This window comes from Macaca mulatta, chromosome X, assembly GCF_049350105.2.
Source record: "Macaca mulatta isolate MMU2019108-1 chromosome X, T2T-MMU8v2.0, whole genome shotgun sequence".
Classification (NCBI taxonomy): Eukaryota; Metazoa; Chordata; class Mammalia; order Primates; family Cercopithecidae; genus Macaca; species Macaca mulatta.
Window position 1 is genome coordinate 137,129,697 of NC_133426.1, and position 21,590 is coordinate 137,151,286.

General features: G+C 40.2%; 1 protein-coding gene across 6 annotated transcripts in view; it reads right to left on the reverse strand.

Annotated features, from left to right (window-relative positions):
• ENOX2 (ecto-NOX disulfide-thiol exchanger 2) overlaps positions 1-21,590 on the reverse strand; it is a 291,115-nt gene that overhangs the window by 40,397 nt on the left and 229,128 nt on the right. For all 6 annotated transcript variants that reach the window (XM_015128190.3, XM_077988108.1, XM_015128191.3 and 3 more), the window contains 4 exons: positions 16,825-17,031; positions 8,051-8,284; positions 5,596-5,808; positions 3,710-3,816 (listed from right to left, as the gene is read on the reverse strand). In XM_015128190.3, coding sequence (XP_014983676.1) covers positions 3,710-3,816; positions 5,596-5,808; positions 8,051-8,284; positions 16,825-17,031 — 761 coding nt within the window. The remainder of the gene's footprint in view (positions 1-3,709; positions 3,817-5,595; positions 5,809-8,050; positions 8,285-16,824; positions 17,032-21,590) is intronic.

The window sequence follows — 21,590 nt, forward strand, 5'->3', positions numbered from 1 at the left end:
GTGTCTAAGCTCCCCAAAGGTGGAAACTTTTCCTTCATACGCTACATCCTTTCTCTCAGCAGAGTAAGACCGTGTTGGCTGCTGGTAGAAGGACGACAAATAACAGGTACTTTGTGACATGAGGAGGTCATTGGCTGACTTGTTCTCAGACGCAACCGGTAAGAAGCTTGAACGTCAGAAACTTTCACTTTGATGAAACCCTTGGCTTATGAGTTCTATGTAGCTTGGATGCCTAGGTCAAAAATAAGCCAGCCTAGTTGATTTAAGTTTTTGAGATGTTCTGATTTTCAAGGGGTGTTAAGAGGCAGCCACAATTTAAGAAGACGGTTTATTTCCCACAGGATACCTGCTTTCAGTCCTCACAGTTGCCTGCTATCAAGTAAAAGTTTGCAGAGGTTAAAAAAAAAAAAAAAAAAAACAAGGACAAAAATAAAAACAAAAACAAACTCTGACTTAAAGAGGCACCAATATAAAGTGAAAGAGATCTTTTAGGCTTAGGGAATGCAATACCAGAGAAAGGTTATGAGCTATGTCCCACTTTCAGCTGTTGTAGTATTGAACAAAATTTGAGATATTCAAGGTGGACCTTAATTTAATTCAATCAAACAAGCAGGAAGGAGGTTTTGGGGTTTCTACAGTCTACAAGGCACAACATGAAACATGTAGCTCCTGGAAAGTCATGCTGGTCATGTACTTTATCATCGCCACTCTGCCAAGGAAGTTCTGTTACAATATTGGGTAATAGGGTGCAAATATCTCAGTTCTCTATAGGTCCTAAGGAGTGTCCAGCTCTCTGGTACAGCTATCTCTACTGTGAGTCTAATTAAACTCAAGTATATATCCACTAAATAAGTAGGCTTGAAATATTAATGGCAGAAACTGCAATTACTTTTGTATCAATCTAATAACTACACAGACCCTTGATGAATATGATTGATGGGTAATATTTTATGGCCACATAGTTTACAAAAGTGTTGTGACGGCTGGGCAAGGTGGCTCACGCCTGTAATCCTAGCACTTTGGGAGGCCGAGGTGGGCAGATTGCCTGAGCTCAGGAGTTCGAGAACAGCCTTGGCAACATGGTGAAACCCCATCTCTACTAAAATACAAAAGATTAGCCGGGCGTGGCGGCGTGTGTCTGTAGTCTCAGCTACTCGGGAGGCTGAGGCAGAAGAATTGCTTGAACCCGAGAGGCGGAAGTTGCAGTGAGCTGAGATCGCGCCACTGCACTCCAGCCTGGGTGACAGGGTGAGACTCCGTCTCCAAAAAAAAAAAAAAAAAAAAAAAAAAAGGTGGTGTTGTGACCTAGGCAAATCAGCATTCCAACCAGAGGCTTCCTTCCTCCTGCAAAAAGGCAACGTTGTACTGTCAAGGCTTTCTTTAAAGGGTGGGGCCATTCAGCCAACTTCTTCTAACCCAAAGAGAAGTTAGAAGTGTATGTGTATCAAAGGGAAGGTAGAAACTTAATGCCTATTCTGCTTTTCTACAATCATAAGACTTATTGAGCATTTTTCTCTCAACTTTTATTCTTCTGAAGACTGGATATTTTAAATTTAGCGTGTGAAACTCCCCTTCTCCTCTTGATCACTTTCATTACCCTTCTACCTCCCTGAGGGCAAAGATAATTTCATTCTATGTTGCCTGTCATAGTGCTTGAGATGCAGAAAGTGATCAGTAAACATTTGAATCACAAAGTTGAATTTTGTTTGTTGAAGGTGAACAACAGAAGGCAGCCCTAGGATTCTAAAACCACTTTGTGCTACAGTAAGATAATTGTTTTCTTTATTCCCCTAATTCTTTAAAAAAACAAGTAAAAATGCTATTGGCTTTTTATGACTCCACCCACCCAGTGGATGGATGTCTTCAGGGATTTCTTTCTAGTGACTCCCAGATCCCTTTGCTGTGCCAGAATTGATGGCTCAGATACTATCAGTTTATAAACAGGATTTGGCTTATTTTTTCCTAAAAGCTTTTCATGGTTTTCAAATTGTTCTCACACAAACATATCTCATATATTCTAGTGAAGGACAGAGAGAAATTACTATCTTTATTTTATAGGTTAAGAAACAAAAGAGCCACAAAGGTTAAATGACTAGCTCAAGACCACAAAGCATTTTGCACCAGAGCTCACAGTGAGGAGAATAATTTCTAGTCCATTTGCTAGCTTTGTAATTTTGTGTAAATTACTTAACATTTTTATGTTTCAGTTTTCCTGCAGGTAAAACATGAATTCTATACCTACTCACTATCCCTTATGAAGTTGTTAATAAAAACTGAAGTAATACGATTTCTATTTTTCAAACTGTTTACACATTTCCTAACTCATCTAATCATATAAGACTGGTTTCATTATTGTCTCGAATTTACAGGTGAAGAAACAGAGACTGAGAAAGGCTGAATAACTTGCTCAGTCACACAGCGCTAACATGTCAGAGCTGAGATTTGAATTCATGTCTGGCTCTTAGTTCAATACATTTTTCACTCCACCTTGTCTATTGTGAGGCTCACACAGGTGAGATAACCAATGTGAAAGCACTTTATAAATGTAAATATCTTGTAAATGCTATTTAAAAGTTAAGGAATATGACAATTTACATTGATAGATATAACGGGACTGCTACCAGGCTGGCAAAGAGGACCAGAAATGTAGTTGAAAAAGCTGCTGCATATATAAATTGAAAATATTAGGGCTTGGTAAGGAAGTTGCCCATAGGAATAGGGACTTGAGGCATATGTAACAGGATTTGCAATGGCAGATCAGTGAAATCTCCCATCTCAGTTTTTAATCTTTGATTCAGAATAGCAACTTAGGCTGGGCGCGGTGGCTCAAGCCTGTAATCCCAGCACTTTGGGAGGCCGAGACGGGCGGATCACGAGGTCAGGAGATCGAGACCATCCTGGCTAACACAGTGAAACTCTGTCTCTACTAAAAAATACAAAAAACTAGCCGGGCGAGGTGGCGGGCACCTGTAGTCCCAGCTACTCGGGAGGCTGAGGCAGGAGAATGGCATAAACCCGGGAGGCGGAGCTTGCAGTGAGCTGAGATCCGGCCACTGCACTCCAGCCTGGGCGACAGAGCGAGACTCCATCTCAAAAAAAAAAAAAAAAAAAAAAAAAAAAAAAAAGAATAGCAACCTAATCACATCACATTTATTCTATTGTTATGCTAAAAATGTCACTTGAGTATAAGCAGAGAGGTGTGTGCCAACCTTAACCTAAGATCAGAGTCCTGTTACCTTTAAAGCTTCCACCTATAAAGATGACTAAATGAGTTTGATAAAAGCTCAGAAATTTCAAAGATCCAATGTAACACCAGGCAGCTTCCGTCCTTCACTGTCAAGACACTCTAAAAAATGTAAGACAGCCCTAATATTACTAACACTAGAAGCGCAGGTCAGTAATTACTGTTGTACCCAAGACTAGCTCGCTTAGAGAAGTAAACTTATAATCATCCCAGCTACATTTTCACTGCTAAGGTTTCCAACCAGCAGAATGCATTCACCACAGCACATGCACATTTATTACCCTTTTGACAGCAGGTGGTCTGGACACAGTGACAGGCTATAGAACATGTCTTAGTGTTTCATTAGGGCCTTGTTGTGACCATGGGAGCTTGGCACTATTTAATTCTGGCTAAACTCCAAATCAGTAACTTGTTAAAGAAAGAAACTGTCCCCCTGAGGGGCTACCAGAATAAAAAGTTACCAACCTCAGCTTGTTTGCACCACACGCTGATGTTCTTCCGCTGGGCTTTTGTGAAGTGGTCCCATGCCTTCTGCTTGGAGGCAGAATGGTACACAGCCACTATCTGCTCAACTGCAGCATCAAATCAGCAGTTGGATCAGGCCAGGGTATCATCCAGGGATGGAAAAAGAGAGGAGAAAAGAAATGAAATAAAAGAGAAGCATCAGGCTTGTTGTATCTTCTCGTTATGACACTATACTAAGCTGTGGTTGTGCTTGGAAAAGGCTACGTGTGTTGGGGTACTTTGATTTTAAAGGGGACGCAAAGGAAAAGACATCAACATACAGAAAGGCAAAAGGGAACACCAGAGGCTTGGGGTAAAATGGTAACAACTAGAGTTTTAATACAGGCAGTGTGAATTCATGGAGGCAGGAGAGGAAGAGTCACAGCAAATGCACTTTAATTTAGTACTTGTCTTTAGTTTAGTACTAGTGACTCCACACGGCATGGAAGAAAATGGCAAACCGTACCAGAAACATTCTACCCCTGGCTCCTTTCATAGCACTCTGACACACACTTGGATGCTTTGCTTCAACAGAATTCATGCTTTTACTATTCTGAGGTATGTTTAACTAGAAGCATCAAATCAAAACCTAAGATGGAGTGGATCTTTTTTAAGTCTACCAAGATAGACTCGTTGACTGGAGAAATACAAATTTTAGGGAAGGATACTGTGTAAGTGTGGTCCTGGAGAGTATTTTTCAAGGTCTCTTAAAATGTCAAACGGGAAAATGTGTGCAGATGTTCTTCGACTTTATCCTAATCACACTTCAAGAGAGGGGAAGCTTAGACATGACTCTTTTGGGAAAAGAAAAGCAGGACAAGAGCCCCTTTCTGGTTGGGTGTTCACAGCAAGAAAATCCAGAGGTATTATTTTTTTCTCTTTACACCCCTGTTTGCACCCTGTCTTCTAATGACTTAAGGATTTATATTCCCATGATGTGTGCTGCTCTCTCTTTTTAAAAATTTATTTTCAAGTCCTAAAGACATGTGCTTTTGCCTCCTGGATTTTATGCTCATATATACTTTCAAAATACAAGCGGCAAATGGAACAATTCCCCCTTAATCACAATTATGTATGAGTCAAGTACAGGGAAGTCAAGTTTGGAAAGAGTGGACTATAATTGTTTAAAAGCAAAATCATAAAACTGTACCCTTACTCTTAAGGTGAATACTCTTTCTTACTGAAAAAATAAGAGTGTATAATTTTATAATGCGGTAAACAAAAAATTACTTGATAATTTATCTGATCTGGCTCATTTCAGAGACCTTAGATAGGTTTGGAGCAGAACTTCTTTTTGAAAATGGCCATTTTGGTAGTTTCTCACCTTGTCCCAGTGTCTATGACATCCAGCAAAGGTAGCAGAAGAAAGTAAACTAAATCAAAAATGTAGAAGTAGAAAATTTGAGTTTTATCCAATCACCTTGGGAAATATAATTACATTGATCTTTGAAATGGAGTTTCTAGAAGGCATATTACATGATGATAATTATGCAAATCTGAAGAAAAGCAGCTTTAAAATGTTGATGCTACATTGTAACTTTAGCAATAAAATACCCAGTCCTCTACTGAGGCCCAGGGCTGTAGAAGTACAGGATGTGGCTTCAGGATCACTGTTTCTAAGGAGTTGAAGTAGATATACCAGAGAAAATGAAGCTAGCAGGTGCCCACATGTCTCCTGTGAAACTGGAGCATGGGCATTTGGCAATACAAGGAGAGCACAAGGCAGTGAAAAAGGGAGCCTTGAGCCTTAACACAGGATGGCTCTGGAGACCTGGGCTCCCATAGAGAGCAAGTAACTAAGTGAAGTGACTTATCCTCATTCCAGCAGAACTCTAAGTTCCACTCACATTGAATGAGAATTCCAGAAAGGGCCTGCTTGAACTTCTCCTTTGCTTCTTCCATATCTTTCTCATGGGCAGCTTTCTCGTTCACCAGGCGGCGGACATGGCTGTTGGCTGACTGGATCATGGAGTAGAAGTTGTTGGCGCTACGACGGTTGACCTCTCCTCGCTCTATCCAAGTGAGCAAGGTCTGTACAGCTTCTGAGAATTTGGAATCATCTGAAAAAAATATATTTTTATAACCAACAAAGGTAACCACATTTTGATCTATTTTCCCAACATGCTGGCAAAGAGGGCATCATGGTTTTTGGCAGTGGTGGGTAAATGAATTGATGAGGATGAGGAGCCACACATACACACACGTGCACACACAGGCAGTAGGCAGGCAGACAAACAGGAAGAATGGAAGGATCAATGCAGTCAGATTGGTTGTGGTCTATGATGAATTTTCAGAAAGAGAAATGTTTCCTTGAAAAAAGTTTTCTGCACTGATATATAGCTTTCATGTATTGCAAATCTCTTACCCTCTCTGACTGTGTGTGTGTGTGTGTGTGTGTGTGTGTGTGTGTGTGTGTGAGAGAGAGAGAGAGAGAGAGAGAGAGAAGGGGGGCAGGGGGCAGAGGGGAGAGAGAGAAAAAAAAACATGAATTAGTGAGGGAACTTCAGAATTCTATAGTCCTGTGTTTTAATGAGGAAAAGCAAAGTTGAATCCTGATTTTAACTCGAATTTGACAGTAACTTTACCTTGGATCCATGGAATTACAGTGTTGGGAGGAGCCTCAGGGAAGAGTTAAGTGGGTCATTCTTTAGACACAAACATGTACATCTTCAACCTTTTACAGTATCACTCCTGTGTTCAATCCACAGCCCCAGGCCTTCCACTCAGTCCCAGTCACAATTTATTTTGATGCGATTTATTTTATTGCTATATTTCTCCATATCCTTTTTTCTCTTGCCTGAAGAACCCTCCATGTAGATTTCTGCAGCTAGTTAGGAGTTATTCTGTGATTAGTTAAGATAGTTAAGAGCACAGCTCTTCCAAAGCTTCTGGTTCAGCTCCCCAAGATAGCCACTTACGCATTCTGTTCTTAAAGGCTCCAGAGAGGGAGAGCCCATTTGGATCTATTCAAGGGCTTCACATCCTTCTCTGGCTAGAAACCCTTATGTCAAATGGAAATTTCTTTCACTGCAATTTGAACTTCCTGCCTCTTGCCCCTTTTTCAGTGCAGACATATAACAAGCAATCAGCCTCCCCTTATAGCAGCTTTTCACTTTATTACTTAGATATAGACTTTATGTTGATGCTCAGTTTTTGCTTCTCTTGAGGGTCACACACCCATTAAATTCATTTTTTTTTTTAAACTTAAACTGATTTGTTTGGTGTTGTGCAAATAGGCAAGTCTTGGACCTGGCATCTTACCAATGCTTTCAGCCTTTCCAGTTTTTCAAAATGTACCATTATTTCTGTGCCTCTATTCTGGACTCTAGATTTTCTGCTTTTCCCTTAAAGAAAGTCAAAACCAATTTCTTACATGTGTGAATCCCTTAGGCTATGAGGTACAAACATGTCTGGTGAAGGAAACCTATTTGGAAAGTAGGATTAGCAGTATCTTGCTGAGCTGAGAGCACAAGAAGAAGGGAAAATTCATACCATTAGAGCTGGATTGGTGTTACCAATAAGATCAATGGGACACCAGCATTCATCCAATAAAATCATCTATACTCAGAAAATGAGAAAGACTGGATTTGAGCTACTAAGACAGGAGACCAGGCAGAGCAATTAATGTTAAATTAACAAAATGGCTGAGAGTCAAACAAGGGGAACAAGAATCAAAACTAATGGGAAAGCAGTCTGATTAAGCAATGTCTACATGTCTCCAGAGTCACTGTTTTAAATAAATTGGTCTTTTAAAGTGATTTAAAAGTCTTTACTTTTTAGTTGGTGGTGGCTAAGTCTTTGAGTAATCTAAGAAGAATGTACAGCATGACTACTTTCTGGACCTTAATTTTCTCGTCTTTAAAATGAGAATTTTACCAGAGTTTTTCAGGAACACATCAAATCCTATCATCCAGATTCACTCATTTGACTTGGAATTAAAACCTAACTTGTATCCACTATAAAAGAGGGCTCTTACAGGTTTCAAGTCACATAGATCATGCCTAAAATTCTCTGAAGTGGAAAAGTGAGGAAAACTTGTTTATTTCTAGCCGCCTGATGTCTGAAGAGAAAAATGCCATCCCTTGAGACAATGAAGGAGCAGAGACACAGGTAGTAGGGATACATTTCCTGGTTCTTGAGTTACTAGGTACACCCCTCTATCTGCAAGGCTTCAACACAAGAAATGCTTAGAATCCAGTAGTAGGAAACTCAAAGGGCAACTGTCAACAACACAATTATATTTATTACACTTCTCTAAAGGAAAGAGTTCTTTTAATCATGAAGCTTGAGTGCCTTTGATACCTTTTAATTTTTCAGCAACAATGCTGCATTCGTGATCCGAATAGTGGACCACTGGGGGTGGAGATGGTGGACGCAATCTTTCTTCTTCCATTCTTCTACGATGGCGCTCCTCTCTGGCTAGCATACGCTGTTTACACTCCCACTCATACAGGTCATCTCGAGCCTGTGCGAAATCAACGTGGAGTCTGCCTGTGTCCTTCTTGTCAGTACTAGAGCCCAGGCGAATGCGGTAACCTAAGTTCACAGGAGGGTGAAAGGGAGAGGAGAGAGGGAGAGCGGGGGGTGGCGGGGTGGGGGGAGGGAGAGAGAGAGAGAGAGACATGAAAGACTATAAATACTTTTCCAAGTTCAGTGTTTCAGATGTCACTGCAGCAGTTCCAAGTGACCACACAACTCCAAATTCTCTCTGATGCTTAGCAAGTAAATCATCAAAAGACTTAAATTATCTCTGATAACAGGTCACATTCTATGGGTTGGGTTAGTCTTGTTCTTAAGAGTTCCATTCCTCCATCTAATACCTTACCTCTGGCTGAGGTTGACTCCGTGGGTAATAATATCAAGCATGATCCTTATATGGTACTAAGGGCTGGGAAGAATGGAAAAGGTGGCCACAATGATTTTGGTAAAACTGAAATGCATTAACTTGGCATTTTAATCCCTAAAATTGTTTCCTAGAAGCATTTGTCAACTGTGAACCATTTTTTTTTTTCTGACAAAAAAAAAAAAAAAAAAAAATGATGGGGAGTGGTGTGTGACCCACGTGACATATAATTTGGGATCCTTAAAAAAGAGATGTAGTGTGATTATAATATAGTAGTATAGGACTGGGATTCAGAAAACCAGTATTCAACTTCCTACCTCCTCTTTTTGTGCCAGCTATACTTACCCAAGTCATGTCTCTTAACAAAAAGTGGGGAAAAAACTAAGTACTTTTTAAGTTTCAAGAGCTCAGCTAGATACTTCCATAGGAATTTATCTCATTTCATTCTCAGCACAAGCTTGCAGGGTAAACATTATACCAAACAGAAAACTGAGCATCAAAAGAGGTTAGGGAGGTTAAGTGGCTTGCTCTGGGTCAGACAATTAGCAAACTGTAGAGCTGGCTCTTGAATCTAGGACGTTAGACTCTGTGCTTTCCTCCATTCTAACCTGCCTCTCAAGAATAATACCCAACACAGACTTTTGCTTCTGGCTAAGATAGAGTAACAGGGGATAGATTTGCCCTCCTACCTTAAACAACTAAAAATATGAATAAAATATATGAAATAATGCTTTTTAAAGATACTATACATAAGACAATGAAGACAGGGATCACAGAGAGACAAGAACCAAATGAAGTGATCCCTATGACTGCCCCGGTTTATTTCCTGGAGAGTTTCTGGGCCTCAGCACAGGGAAGGGAACTCAGGCAGGGCATGATGGTGTTCCCAAGTTGAGGAGACTGAACTGGGAGTCTAGGGAGAATATGGAAATAGAGTTCATAAGGCAGAGTACCAGAAAGAAGAAAGCTGCACAGAGAAAGAGCTTCAGAGATATGCAGAGGGTCCTCCACTATTATTTAGCTGAGTACTAATGTCTATATGTGTGGGAAACTACCTGAGCATTAGAGGTAACAATCCCTGAAAAGCTCCCATAGGGTTGGGAATAGCTCCTTTTCCTACCAACCAGAGCAGAAAAACTCACACTTCTGGTACTGGGTGATCGGAAGGGTTCTGCCTTAATAGTGGAGAAAAATTAGCCCTAAACTGCTCTGGTCTTGCTGAACAAAACTTAAGAAGCAAGACCTAAAAGAACCAAAATTTTCTCAAGTTACTTAACTGCAATTAGAACAAAACTCAAGACTATTTATAGAAATAAAAATATCTGTCACCAAATAAGGTAAACTTTAATAAAAAATTACTTGATATGCAAAGATTCAGGAAATATGACCCATAATAAAGATTTTAAAAAATCAGCCAATCCAAACAGACCCAGAAGTGATGCAGATAATTTAATTAGTAGATAAGGATATAAAAACAACGATGAAAATTTGATTTCACATGCTCAAGAAGCTAGAGAAAAGACTGGCCATATTAAGGAGAAACATGAAAGATACAAAAAGACCCACAATCAAACATCTACAGGCTTAAGCTACAATGTCTAAGTTGAAAAAAACATCACCGGACAGGACTGATGGCAAATTAGATGCTGCATAAGAAAAAAATTAATGAACCTGGGGGCTCCCAGCACCTGAGCCTTCTGCCTGCCCCCACCTGAGAGTTCTACTGGTGACTGGGGACCAGCCTGCCCTCCTTATCGCAGCCACCACCTGAACCCTGGGAGCCTGAGAATAAGCCTGTTGGCCTGGTCCTGGTGGAGTCCCTCCAGGACCCCCACACACTATCCAGTGGGCCACTTAGGGGCCTGGGAATTGGGGGACTGCTTAGTTCAGTCCATCACTGCTGGCACCTGATCACTTGCCCCAAGGCCTGAGGTTGGACCCAATCAGCCGGCACCCCCACAGTTGCCACCCACTCTCAGATGCTGAAAGGCAGAGCCCGCCCCCCTGTCTACACAAAGCTGTGTCAGAGAATAGGTGAGCCACAAAGCTGGCTGTACTGGGCTGAGGGAAGAGCTTCCTCCCCAAAGTCACTCCTTTCAGCTACATGGTAGCCTGGAGATAGATGGACAGTGTATAAACTGAGTCAGGAGCCCCAGGAGACGGTTGTGACAGAGAAACATTGTGATCCTGTCTGTCTAGGAAGTGGAGTTGATGTGGCCCCCTCATCCCCTGAAAAGACCGCAGCACATTTCTCCAAGAGTTTCCCTAGCCACTCCTGTCAGGGGTGCTGCCTGTGTTCATCATTGGGTTATTCGTGGGTGAGCTTGGTTGTCCAGCTCCACCCAGCTTTGTCCTCTATCCACTCTCCCTGGGCTGAATAGGGAACCTGGAATTTCACAGACCAGCCCATCACCTGAAAGAACAGAGAGCACCTCACAGTAAGAAAAAAACCAGCACATACTGATCTGCTTCTGCCACAGGTGGCTCTTACCTGTAGGCGCCACCTACTCACCAGGAGGTTGAACTGCACAGCACAATAGGACACCTGCTGACAGAAGTGCACAGGGCTAAAGAAGCAAAGCCAAAGGACCCTACCCAACATACGCTACAGTCACACCTTCAAGGGGGGAAAAAAGTCCCATCCAAATGAAATTAGATTCAAAAATAAGAAGTGACAGCGTAACCATGTGAGAAGGAACCAGTGTAAGAACTCAGGGTGTTGCAACACCCCAGAAAGATCACACTAGCTGTCTAGCAATGGATCCTAACCAAAATGAAAATTCTGAAATGACAGATCAAGAATTCAAAATATGGATTGTAAGGAAGCTCAATGAGATCCAAGAGAAAGTTGAAAACTAACACAAAGCAATCAGAAAAACAATGCAGGATATGAAAGAAAAGATAGAGATCTTAAAAAAAAAAAAAACAAAAAACCCAGAACTTCTGGAAATTAAAAATTCACTGAAGGAATTAGAAAATACAGTAGAAAGCTTTAATAACAGGCTATACCAAGCAGAAGAAAGAATTTCAGAGCTTGAACACTGCTCTTTTGAATTGACCCAGTCAGGCAAAAATAATAAAAAAGGAATTTAAAACAATGAATAAAGCCTTTGAGAAATATGGGATTCTGTAAAGCAACCACACCTATGAGTAACAGGCATTCCTGAGTGAGAAGAGTAAAAGTAAAAACTTTGAAAAACATATTTGAGGGAATAATCCAGGAAAATTTCCGTGGTCTTGCAAGGGATGTAGACATCCAGGTACAAGAAGCTCAGAGAACACCTGGAAGGTATTTTGCAAGAAGAACATCACCAGGGCATATAGGCATCAGACTATCCAAAGTGAAGGAAAAAATTCTGAAAGCAGCAAAAGAGAAGCATTTATTTTCTCCTGTCTCACTGGATTATATGAAGACTGGGCTTTTGGATTTAGTAATACTTTAAAATGTAAATGCAGGCCATTATCCTAAGTGAAATAACTCAGAAACAGAAAATCAAATACCATATGTTCTCACTTATAAGTGGGAGCTAAACAATGGATACACATAAAGATAGATAATAGACACTGGGGACTCCAAAAGTGAGGAGTGTGGGAGGGGGATGAGGGTTGAAATTAACTATTGGATACAATAATCACTATTTGGGTGATGGGTATATTAGAAATCCAAAGCTCACTATTACACAATATACTCATGTAACAAACTTGCACATGTACCCCCTGAATCTATAATGAAAAAAATGAATGAACTTGAAGACATAGCAACAGAAACTATCTGTAATAAAATACAGAAAGAAAAAAGACTGAAAAAAAAAAAAGAACAGAATACCAGTGAGCTGCAAGACAACTTCAAGGGGCCTAATATATGCCTAATTGGAGCACCAAAAGAGAGGGGAGAGAACAGAAAAAAATTAAATGAGGGGAGAAAATTTTCCACATTTGATCCAAACTGACAGATCCAATGAACCCCAAGCACAAGAAACAAGAAGAAAATTACATCAAAGCATATCATAATTGAATTGCTCAAAACCAGCAATAAAATAAATATCTTAAAAGCATCCATGGACAAAAGACACATTATGTACAGAGAAACACAGATAAAGATAACATCACATTTCTTGTTGGATACAATGCAAGCAAGAAAATAGTGGAACAACATTTGACAGAGGACAAACATCTTTCAAAAAGAAAGGTGAAATTCTTTTTCAAATCAATGTTGAAATAATTCATCAGGAACAGACCTGCTCTACAAAAAATGTTAAAGGAAATTCAAGCATAGGGAAAATGACACCAAGTGGAAATCTGGATCTATAGAAAGGAAGGAAGAGCATACATAATGTGTGATTCCATTCATATAAAGTTCTAGAAAATCCACACTAATCTGATAGAGAACAGATAAATGGTTGCCTGAGATGGGAGCAGGGAAGGGTAGAAGGACAGGATTACGAAAGGTGTGTAAAGGAAGCTCTTGGGGATAACAGACATATTCATTATTTCCATTGTTGGTGATGGTTTCACACCTGAATACATATATAGAATATTATATAATTGTATTTTTGAAATATGTTAAGACCATTGTATGTCAATTATTATACCTCATTAAAATTAAATTATTATAGCTAATTAAAGCTGTTACAAAGAATAATATTACCCAGTAATGCTAAAACTGTCACACATTCTTTTTAGAAAAAGGAAGAATGAATACATTTCATAAGCAAGTCTTTCCAGGGCTCTTTACAGTTTATAATACACTTGCACATCCATTCATCTTATTTGATCATCTGAGCCATCAGAAAAATGGGGCTACTAATCATTACCTTGCCTACTCTCCCAGAACTGTGGAGAGGATCAAATGAGAGGATGAGATGAAAGCTCTACATAAACCTCATTAAAGATGCTAGAATGCTATGGGGTGGGTGTACTGTGCACAGTGCCAGCTCCCAAAGGTGTTCCAATTCCATCAGAAAAAAAATGATGACCTCCACATTTTCTAGCCCCCTTTTGTAAGGGATTTTTTTGTTTGTTTGTTTTAACTGCTTTCTTTTACATAATGAGATAACAGCCACCCCATTCAGGAGATTGCTAGCACTTGTGCACTTTCAAGGGACAGATTCAAATTTAAAGGGCAAAATTTAGTTGTTTTCATATCACTGATTGAAATCCCCTTTCTTTTGGCAGCCCTAAGAATGTTTCTAGGAGGTGGCTGTTAACAGAGAGCTGATTTTGGTGATGTTTAGATGGATGCTTCCTGAACAGTATATCGTCTTCTCAGTACAACTATGCAGGGTTTTTTGAGACCTTTATGTTCTTATTAAAATAGTCTCGTGGAATGCTCTGTTATCATTGTTAAGTGCTGCCGAATTTTTGGTAGTTAGATTCTATAGCACTTACCAACTGTAATAAGAGTATTCTCCATCTACACTGCCTCCTTTCCTTCCCCATGTTACTAGCCTACTTTTTCAAACCTTTGTTACCTTTTCCCTGGCCTATTACAACAAGCTTCTAACTGACCTCCTCTCCTCTTTTTTCATCTCTCTTCTAATACAGTTTTATATAGAGCTGTCAAATTAATCTTGCGGAAACAATTATCTTCCTTGTTCAAAAATTTCTTCAATTCCCTATTACCTGAGGAGTAAAGACCCAACTGTTAAGCCTTTCGGAGTGTGCTAATAACTGATATTTTGCCTCCTCCTCTCATGTCTACTTAGTAAACAAACCACTACTCGCTGTTTCCTGAATGTTTGCCAAAGCTTACCACCTTTGTACTTTTGCTCATGCTGTTTTTATGCCCCATTGTCCACAAGCAAATGTTTTCCCTTTGTCAAAGACTTAGTCCAAAAGCTACCTTTCTTGATGGCCCCAGTTAGAAGTTAGAAATATTCTCGTTCTCCCTCTCCTACCTTCCTCCCTCACTTCCTCCTTCATGGCACTTATAACTTTTAATCTCTTATTAGCAGTGTGTGTGTCATATCAGTGTATTGAGTAATGCCTAGCACTAAGTACATTTTTCTTTAATAAGTAAGTGTATGACTACATACTAACCCTAAATTCATTAAGGGGAAGAACTAAGTTTTACTCATTTTCTACTCTGCACAGAATCTAGCACAAGAGTTTACAGAAGAAAGATGTTCAATAAGCACCTGTTATATGAATGAAGATGCTGTCATCATGAAATGTCTAGCACTTAGACTGAATTCTTCCAAACCATTACTGTTAGGCAAGGAAGTAGTTCAATGTGGCAGTATTAAGAGCTGGGGCCTTTAAGAGGTGATTGGGTCATGAAGGATCTGTCCACATGAATGGATTCATCCATTCATGGATTAATGGATTAATGGGTTGTCATGAGAGTAGGATTGGTGGCTTTATAAGAAGAGGAAGAAAGACCTGCACTAACTCTCTGTAGAGAGCAAGAAGCCCCTTACCAGGTGTGCCACCTAGACCTTGGACTTCCAGCCTCCATAACTGTAAAAAATAAATTCCTTTTCTTTATAAATTACCCAGCTTCGCCAGGCATGATGGCTCACACCTGTAATCCTAGCACTTTGGGAAGCAGAGGTAGGCGGATCACCCGAGGTCAGGAGTTCGAGACCAGCCTGGCCAACAAGGTGAAATCCCATCTCTACTAAAAATACAAAAATTAGCCAGGCATGTGCCTATAATCCCACCTACTCGGGAGGCTGAGGCAGGAGAATTGCTTGAACCCAGGAGGCAGAGGTTGCAGTGAGCTGAGATCATGCCATTGCATTCCAGCCTGGGTGACAAGAGCAAGACTCCATCTTAAAAAAAAAAAAAAAAAAAATTACCCAGTTTCAGGTATTCTGTTATAAGCAACAGAAAATGGACCAAGACACACCCTAAATATGAATTTTTACTATAAACAGGAGATTTTATGCAAAGTAGTTCTTACTATCTCCACTCCAACCACCGTACTGTACAAGCCACCATCACTTCTGGGTTAGACTAATATTACAGTTGGTTAACTTAGTTCCCAGTCACCACCTCTGCTCATACCTCTCAGCCCATCTTCTGCTCAGAAGTAACATTTCTAAAATGTAAATCAGATCATGTCACTGAATTCCTTAAAATCCTCTAGTGGCTTCTAGAATAAAACACATTGTCATAGTTGCCTACCTTTCAGATTTCATCTCTCAGATCTCTCATTTTCTGTGCTCCAGTCATACTAACCTTCTATTCTCTGCTTGAACATACCAAGTCCATTTTCATCTCAGGGACTTTGGCTTGGTGTTCCTTACTTTGGAATGCTCTTCCCCAAGATGTTCACATGGCAATCTCTCTTCACATTACTCAAGTCTCAGTTCAAATGTCAGAGAAGACTTCCTTCCCTAACAACTCTGGGTACCTTAACATTTTTTATCTTCCTCAGAGCACTTATCAGTACTGAAAGTAACTTATTTATTTGTTTTCATATATATATTATATTTTGCCATTTCCAGAATGCAATATTGTTGATGGCAGGAAGTCTATCTGCCTCAGTCTTTGCTGTATCCCCAGCAACCTAGCATTCTGCCTAGCAGTCAATAAATATTTGACAACTGACTGACTTCCATAACTATTTATGAGCATCTACTCTTTTGCCAGGTTACGTGCTAGATGCTGGGGATTCAATGTTAAATAAGACACAGTCCCTGTCCTTAAGGATTTCATACTCTGGTGGGGGAGACGGATATGGAAAGAGACAGTTCTAGCATGGTACAGTAGGTGTCATGTTGGGAGGAAGCACCAGGTGCTGTGAAAGCCCTGAGGAAGGAGTGCCTAAAGCAGTGCTGGGCAGAGTGGGGAGAAAGGTCAGAGATAGCTTTCCAGGGAGGGTGTGCTTGAGCTGGAGCTTTAGGGGGTGTGTGTGGTGGGCAAGGTGATTCTAGTCAGAGGAAAAGGCATAAAACACCATGGCACATTCTGGGAATTCGAGTTCACTTAGTGTGGTTGGGACATGGTGTGTAAGGGAAGGAGGGATTTGGGGATAACTCTAAGAGAGAGAGCCCACAGTCAAGGCCTTTAGATGTCACATGTGAGGAGTCTGGATTTATCCCATAGACAACTGGGAGCTACTGAAGAGCTTTAAAGGAAGAAGTTGAATGGGAACATTCAGTTTCCATCTCTGAAGGCAAGAGCAGGTAATACTAAGCCCAAACTTAGCTGCTACAGACACAAATAGTCCTATCTTTAATATCTGCATGGTGCCTGGTGGGCACAATCCCCACATCTAAACACCTACCAGACAGATACAGGGCTTTGTCCACCATGTACTCCTCAGCAAAGCGAATGTGGCAGAAGTTCTTCTTGCTCTTGCGAATGGCAATGATCTCTCCACACTGCTCGAAAACTTCCACGATGATTTGCTCTGTCCCATTTTCAGGCAGGCCACCCACAAATACTGTTTTGCATCCTGGTGGCCTTTCTCGGGTTGCAGGAGGTGGGAGATCTAAGTGTAAGGGCAAAAACATTTGAAATTAAAATGTTTGCTTGGGACAGACCTCTTCAAAATCTAACATTTCCCTGCTATCTCTGTCAAAGTTTTGTCTAAGAGTGTCAGAAGGACGTGGCCTCTGAGGTATTCATCTCTGCTCCACAGAAAACTGACTGCGTGAACCTGAAAATCATTTTATCCATTAGTTTGGTGACCATGATATCTGGAGCATAAAGACCCAGGCCTATCTGTCCGTCCCATCCAGAGTCCTTTAGTTTTGTTCATTACTTTTGTTGTGACAATCCAGCTATGCCAAATTTTTAGTTATTTTTATTAAGAAATTAGTGGGAGAAGTTCCCCTTCCCGAGTCCAAGTGATCTCATTGTTCAGTTCCCACCTATGAGTGAGAACATGCGGTGTTTGGTTTTCTGTTCTTGTGATAGTTTGCTAAGAATGATGGTTTCCAGCTGCATCCATATCCCTACAAAGGACACAAACTCATCCTTTTTTATGGCTGCATAGTATTCCATGGTGTATATGTGCCACATTTTCTTAATCCAGTCTGTCACTGATGGACATTTGGCTTGATTCCAAGTCTTTGCTATTGTGAATAGTGCCACAATAAACATATGTGTGCATGTGTCTTTATAGCAGCATGATTTATAATCCTTTGAGGGGGGAGGGGGGAGGGATTGCATTGGGAGTTATACCTGATGTAAATGACGAGTTGATGGGTGCTGACGAGTTGATTGGTGCAGCACACCAACATGGCACAAGTATACATACGTAACAAACCTGCACGTTATGCACATGTACCCTAGAACTTAACGTATAATAATAAAACAAACAAACAAACAAAACCAAGAAATTAGTGGGAGAAAATCCCACTCAGTTTAAACTGTAATTTTCAAGAGTCCTCAGAACCAGGGTTCCTGAGAGAGGATTTGTTTAATTCAGATTGTAGTTACTATATTCTCTCTGTTAATGCTTTTTGAAGGAACAGATTCAGGATTAATTTGACAATGATGGGGTACCTACTTAACAACAATGCCTACAGCTGTCAGAATGATTTGATTTCACAAAATCAGAGTACAAACCATCCCTTTTATGTTGTTTTTTTAAATCAGTGAGCCTTTCCTCAAATTCCTTTCTGGAGAGGTGAGGTCCAGAGTCAGCCTTGCAGCATTTACAGGGAAATATGAAAGACAGCAGAGAAAACAAGCTCGTCTGGGAAATCATTAACTAAAGTGAGATAAATTTGGCCACAGAGAATCATTAAAAACCTACTTAATGAGATGATTCTCCCTCTGCTTCAAAAAAATATGCACTCATCTTATACATAAAGCCTGTTCTATCTGCCAGCTCCTTGTTGCTATTTACATGTATCAAAGCATTTTCCAAGCAAACTCCTACAGTTTGTAGCCCAACAAAACAAAGCATGATGGTCATGGGTTTTCTAGCGTTGGTTTTGTATCTGCAAGGATTTATTTTGTGTAATCCATTCTTTTCCACTCAGCTCTTAACAACAATTCTCCTAACTCAAGATTTGGAGAGCTCAACAACCAGTGATTATAGCTCACATGCGAAAATAAATGTCTTGTTCATAGATTAGGCCAAGGCCCCCAACCTGACTCTTATTCAAGTTGGCAAGCAGCTGATTTGGGAGCTTCCTTGGGTATCAGGATCTCTAGCTTCCTCACTTTGCTACTACTCTCTGTCTTGTTGGTGTGGCTAAGAATAATCAGTTACTCATAATACTCTCTTTTCCTGTATTTGGTCAAAAAAAGGGGTAAAGGAATTCGGGGAACTTACAAACTTTCTGTTAATTTTTACAAGTCTGTAATTTCAAGACCTCACTGTATTGGTTTTTTGTTCTATATGAGAGGATTAGAGGGAAAGGGAAAATAACCTAGTGAGCAGGAATCTGAAATATCTTAGTCACAGGCACTGAAGAGGTTGTAGTTTGGGCCAAAATGGAGAAGATGAGGTCTAGAATTGTTTGAGACTTATGCTTTTGAGTTTTTAAGAACTAGCCATCACATTTCCAGTGATTCTTAACTCTGGTGGCACATTCGAATCAATTTGGAAGTTAAATAATGCCTGGGCCCCACTCCAGTGGGTCTGATTTAATTGGTCTGGGGTGTAGCCTGTGCATTCATTTTTGTTGTTGTTGTTGTTGTTGCTTTTTAAGCTTCTCAGGCAGTTGTAATGTGTAGTTAGGGTTGAAAATGATTGACTTAGTCTAAATCTCTGATATTACAGAGGAAAAAGCTGAGTGAGGTTAAATGTCTCATTCCAGGTCACCACATTAGACAGAAGGAACATGAACTTGGAGCAGGTAAACCTAAATTTAAATCTTAACTTCATGACTGACTGTATGATCTTGGGAAAATTATGTAACCCCTGAAAACCTCTTTCTTCATCTTTAAAACAGGGATGCTACTCCTACTTTACAAGGGTTATTGTAGGAAAATTGATAATATACTGTCTATATTGCATGTGGTTCAATGCCTAGCACTTGGCAGGTTCCCAATAAATAGCAATCATTGTAGCGTTATTATTATTTACTATCATAGAACCCAGTTTTCTTAATTCCCAATCTGGGACTTTCTAAAGTCCTACCAGAAGTCTGGAGTAGAATGGTAGCTAAGACCTGAACTTCTAAACTTCCAGATCCTTGCGTCACCCAGATCTTTAGACAAGGCTGGGTTTGTGAAGGAACCACTCATATGTATAGAGAAATCTACAGCTATGAAGACACATATGGCTTTGACCACGGAACACAACCCCCCCACCGACTATATAAGGTAAAGAATTTTCAAGAGTATCCATATAGTTAGAGCCATGTTTTAAAATTAGAGACTTTAGAACACAATCCTGTTTCAGAATAAAAAGGCTTCTTAAGTTTACTATTTAGGAGAATTAGGTGGCGAAGAATCCTTTTGTGAAGCTAGTAATCACTTTTATACTGTTTGAGTTTCCTTTAATGTACCTTTAGGTCCACTGAGAGACTCTAAAAAGCATCTGGTTACTGCAGCAGTTACATGTAACAATGAAAAGGCAAAGGCTCCATCCCCTGGCTACATTTGCGGGATTTAAAAATTCTTTGGGAGGCCGAGGCAGGTGGATCATGAGGTCAGGAGATCGAGACCATCCTGGCTAACACGGTGAAACCCTGTCTCTACTAAAAATACAAAAAATCAGCTGGGCATGGTGGCACGCGCCTGTAATCCCAGATACTCGGGAGGCTGAGGCAGGAGAATGGCCTGAACCTGGGAGGCGGAGCTTGCAGTGAGCTGAGATCCTGCCACTGCACTCCAGCCTGGGCGACAGAGCAAGACTCCATCTCAAAATAAATAAAAAAAAATAAAAATTAATTTAAAAAAATTCTGTGATGAAGTCATCACCCTTATTTAGGTGCTGTGATTCTTCTGTGGTGACTATCTTCTAAGTAAAAGGGCATAAAAGGCACTAAGAGTAATGTCAAGAATGCTGAGGATTTATTTATTTTCCTTGGGTAAATGTAGAAAGCCTCTTTAATAGCATTTGCTGAGATTTAGGGGTATGCCACCAAGCAGGGTAATGGGCTATACTATCTTCCTTAATGGATAGTACCCATTCCTTAATTAACAGCTCAAAGCACTTTGTCGTCTGGGCCTGATTTTCTAATCCAACTGAAATACAGTGATCAGGGCACCAGCAATGATAACCCATAGGAGAGCAAATTCAAAGCCCACCTATTAATCAGGTAATATGCTAAGTTCTATAGCACCCCAATCACCATTCAGGATGGAGACAAAGAAAAGTTCCATGTATAAAGATTCAAGATAACTGGGAATAAAAAGAACTCTAATCTCTGGTAATGGAAAAGGAGGAGCTTTTAGCAATTCTAATTATACCCAAGCATCCACTCTGGGGAGCTATGTTGGGGCAATCAGAGTCATTGCTGATCTTTGAGAAGTGAGGCAGGAAGCAGCATAGAGAACCAATAAGCCACAAGAATCTTGCTTTTCAAAGGAGCATCACAGATCACTCAGCTGGTTTGCCAGGATTTATATACTGCAAAGTCTTTAAGTCGATTTTATTAGACAGCTCAAGATTGAAGGTCCCCTGGACAATCAGCAGGGGTTAAATGTATGTTAATGTAATCCCAACTGATTGGAAAAATTAGAAGTCTGGGGAATTTTAATTAATGCTCAATTTACCCACTTTCTCTAACTCTCTTTATAGCATTCAGCCCTGAGAGTCTTCCCATTTTGATATCGTAAAATGAAAACATTGCTCTTGCTCTTTTTCTGGCTCCTGGGTATTTTCCCATGTACCTGGACACGGACAGCAGATGATATTCCATTACTTATTCCCTGTTCACTGTTATTTCCCCGTAGACTCAAAATGTAACCTCTCCATAGAAGGTCTAATCGCCACAGTGAAAAATCTTGGCAAAATCAACTTTTCTGGAGAGATGGTATTACCCTCTTTTTTCACCACTAAGAACTGCTAATTGGGAATTCAGTAAATCTCTGATAGACAATCTGTGGAAAAAAAAAAAAGTGTGTTCTAGGACACTTTTTTTT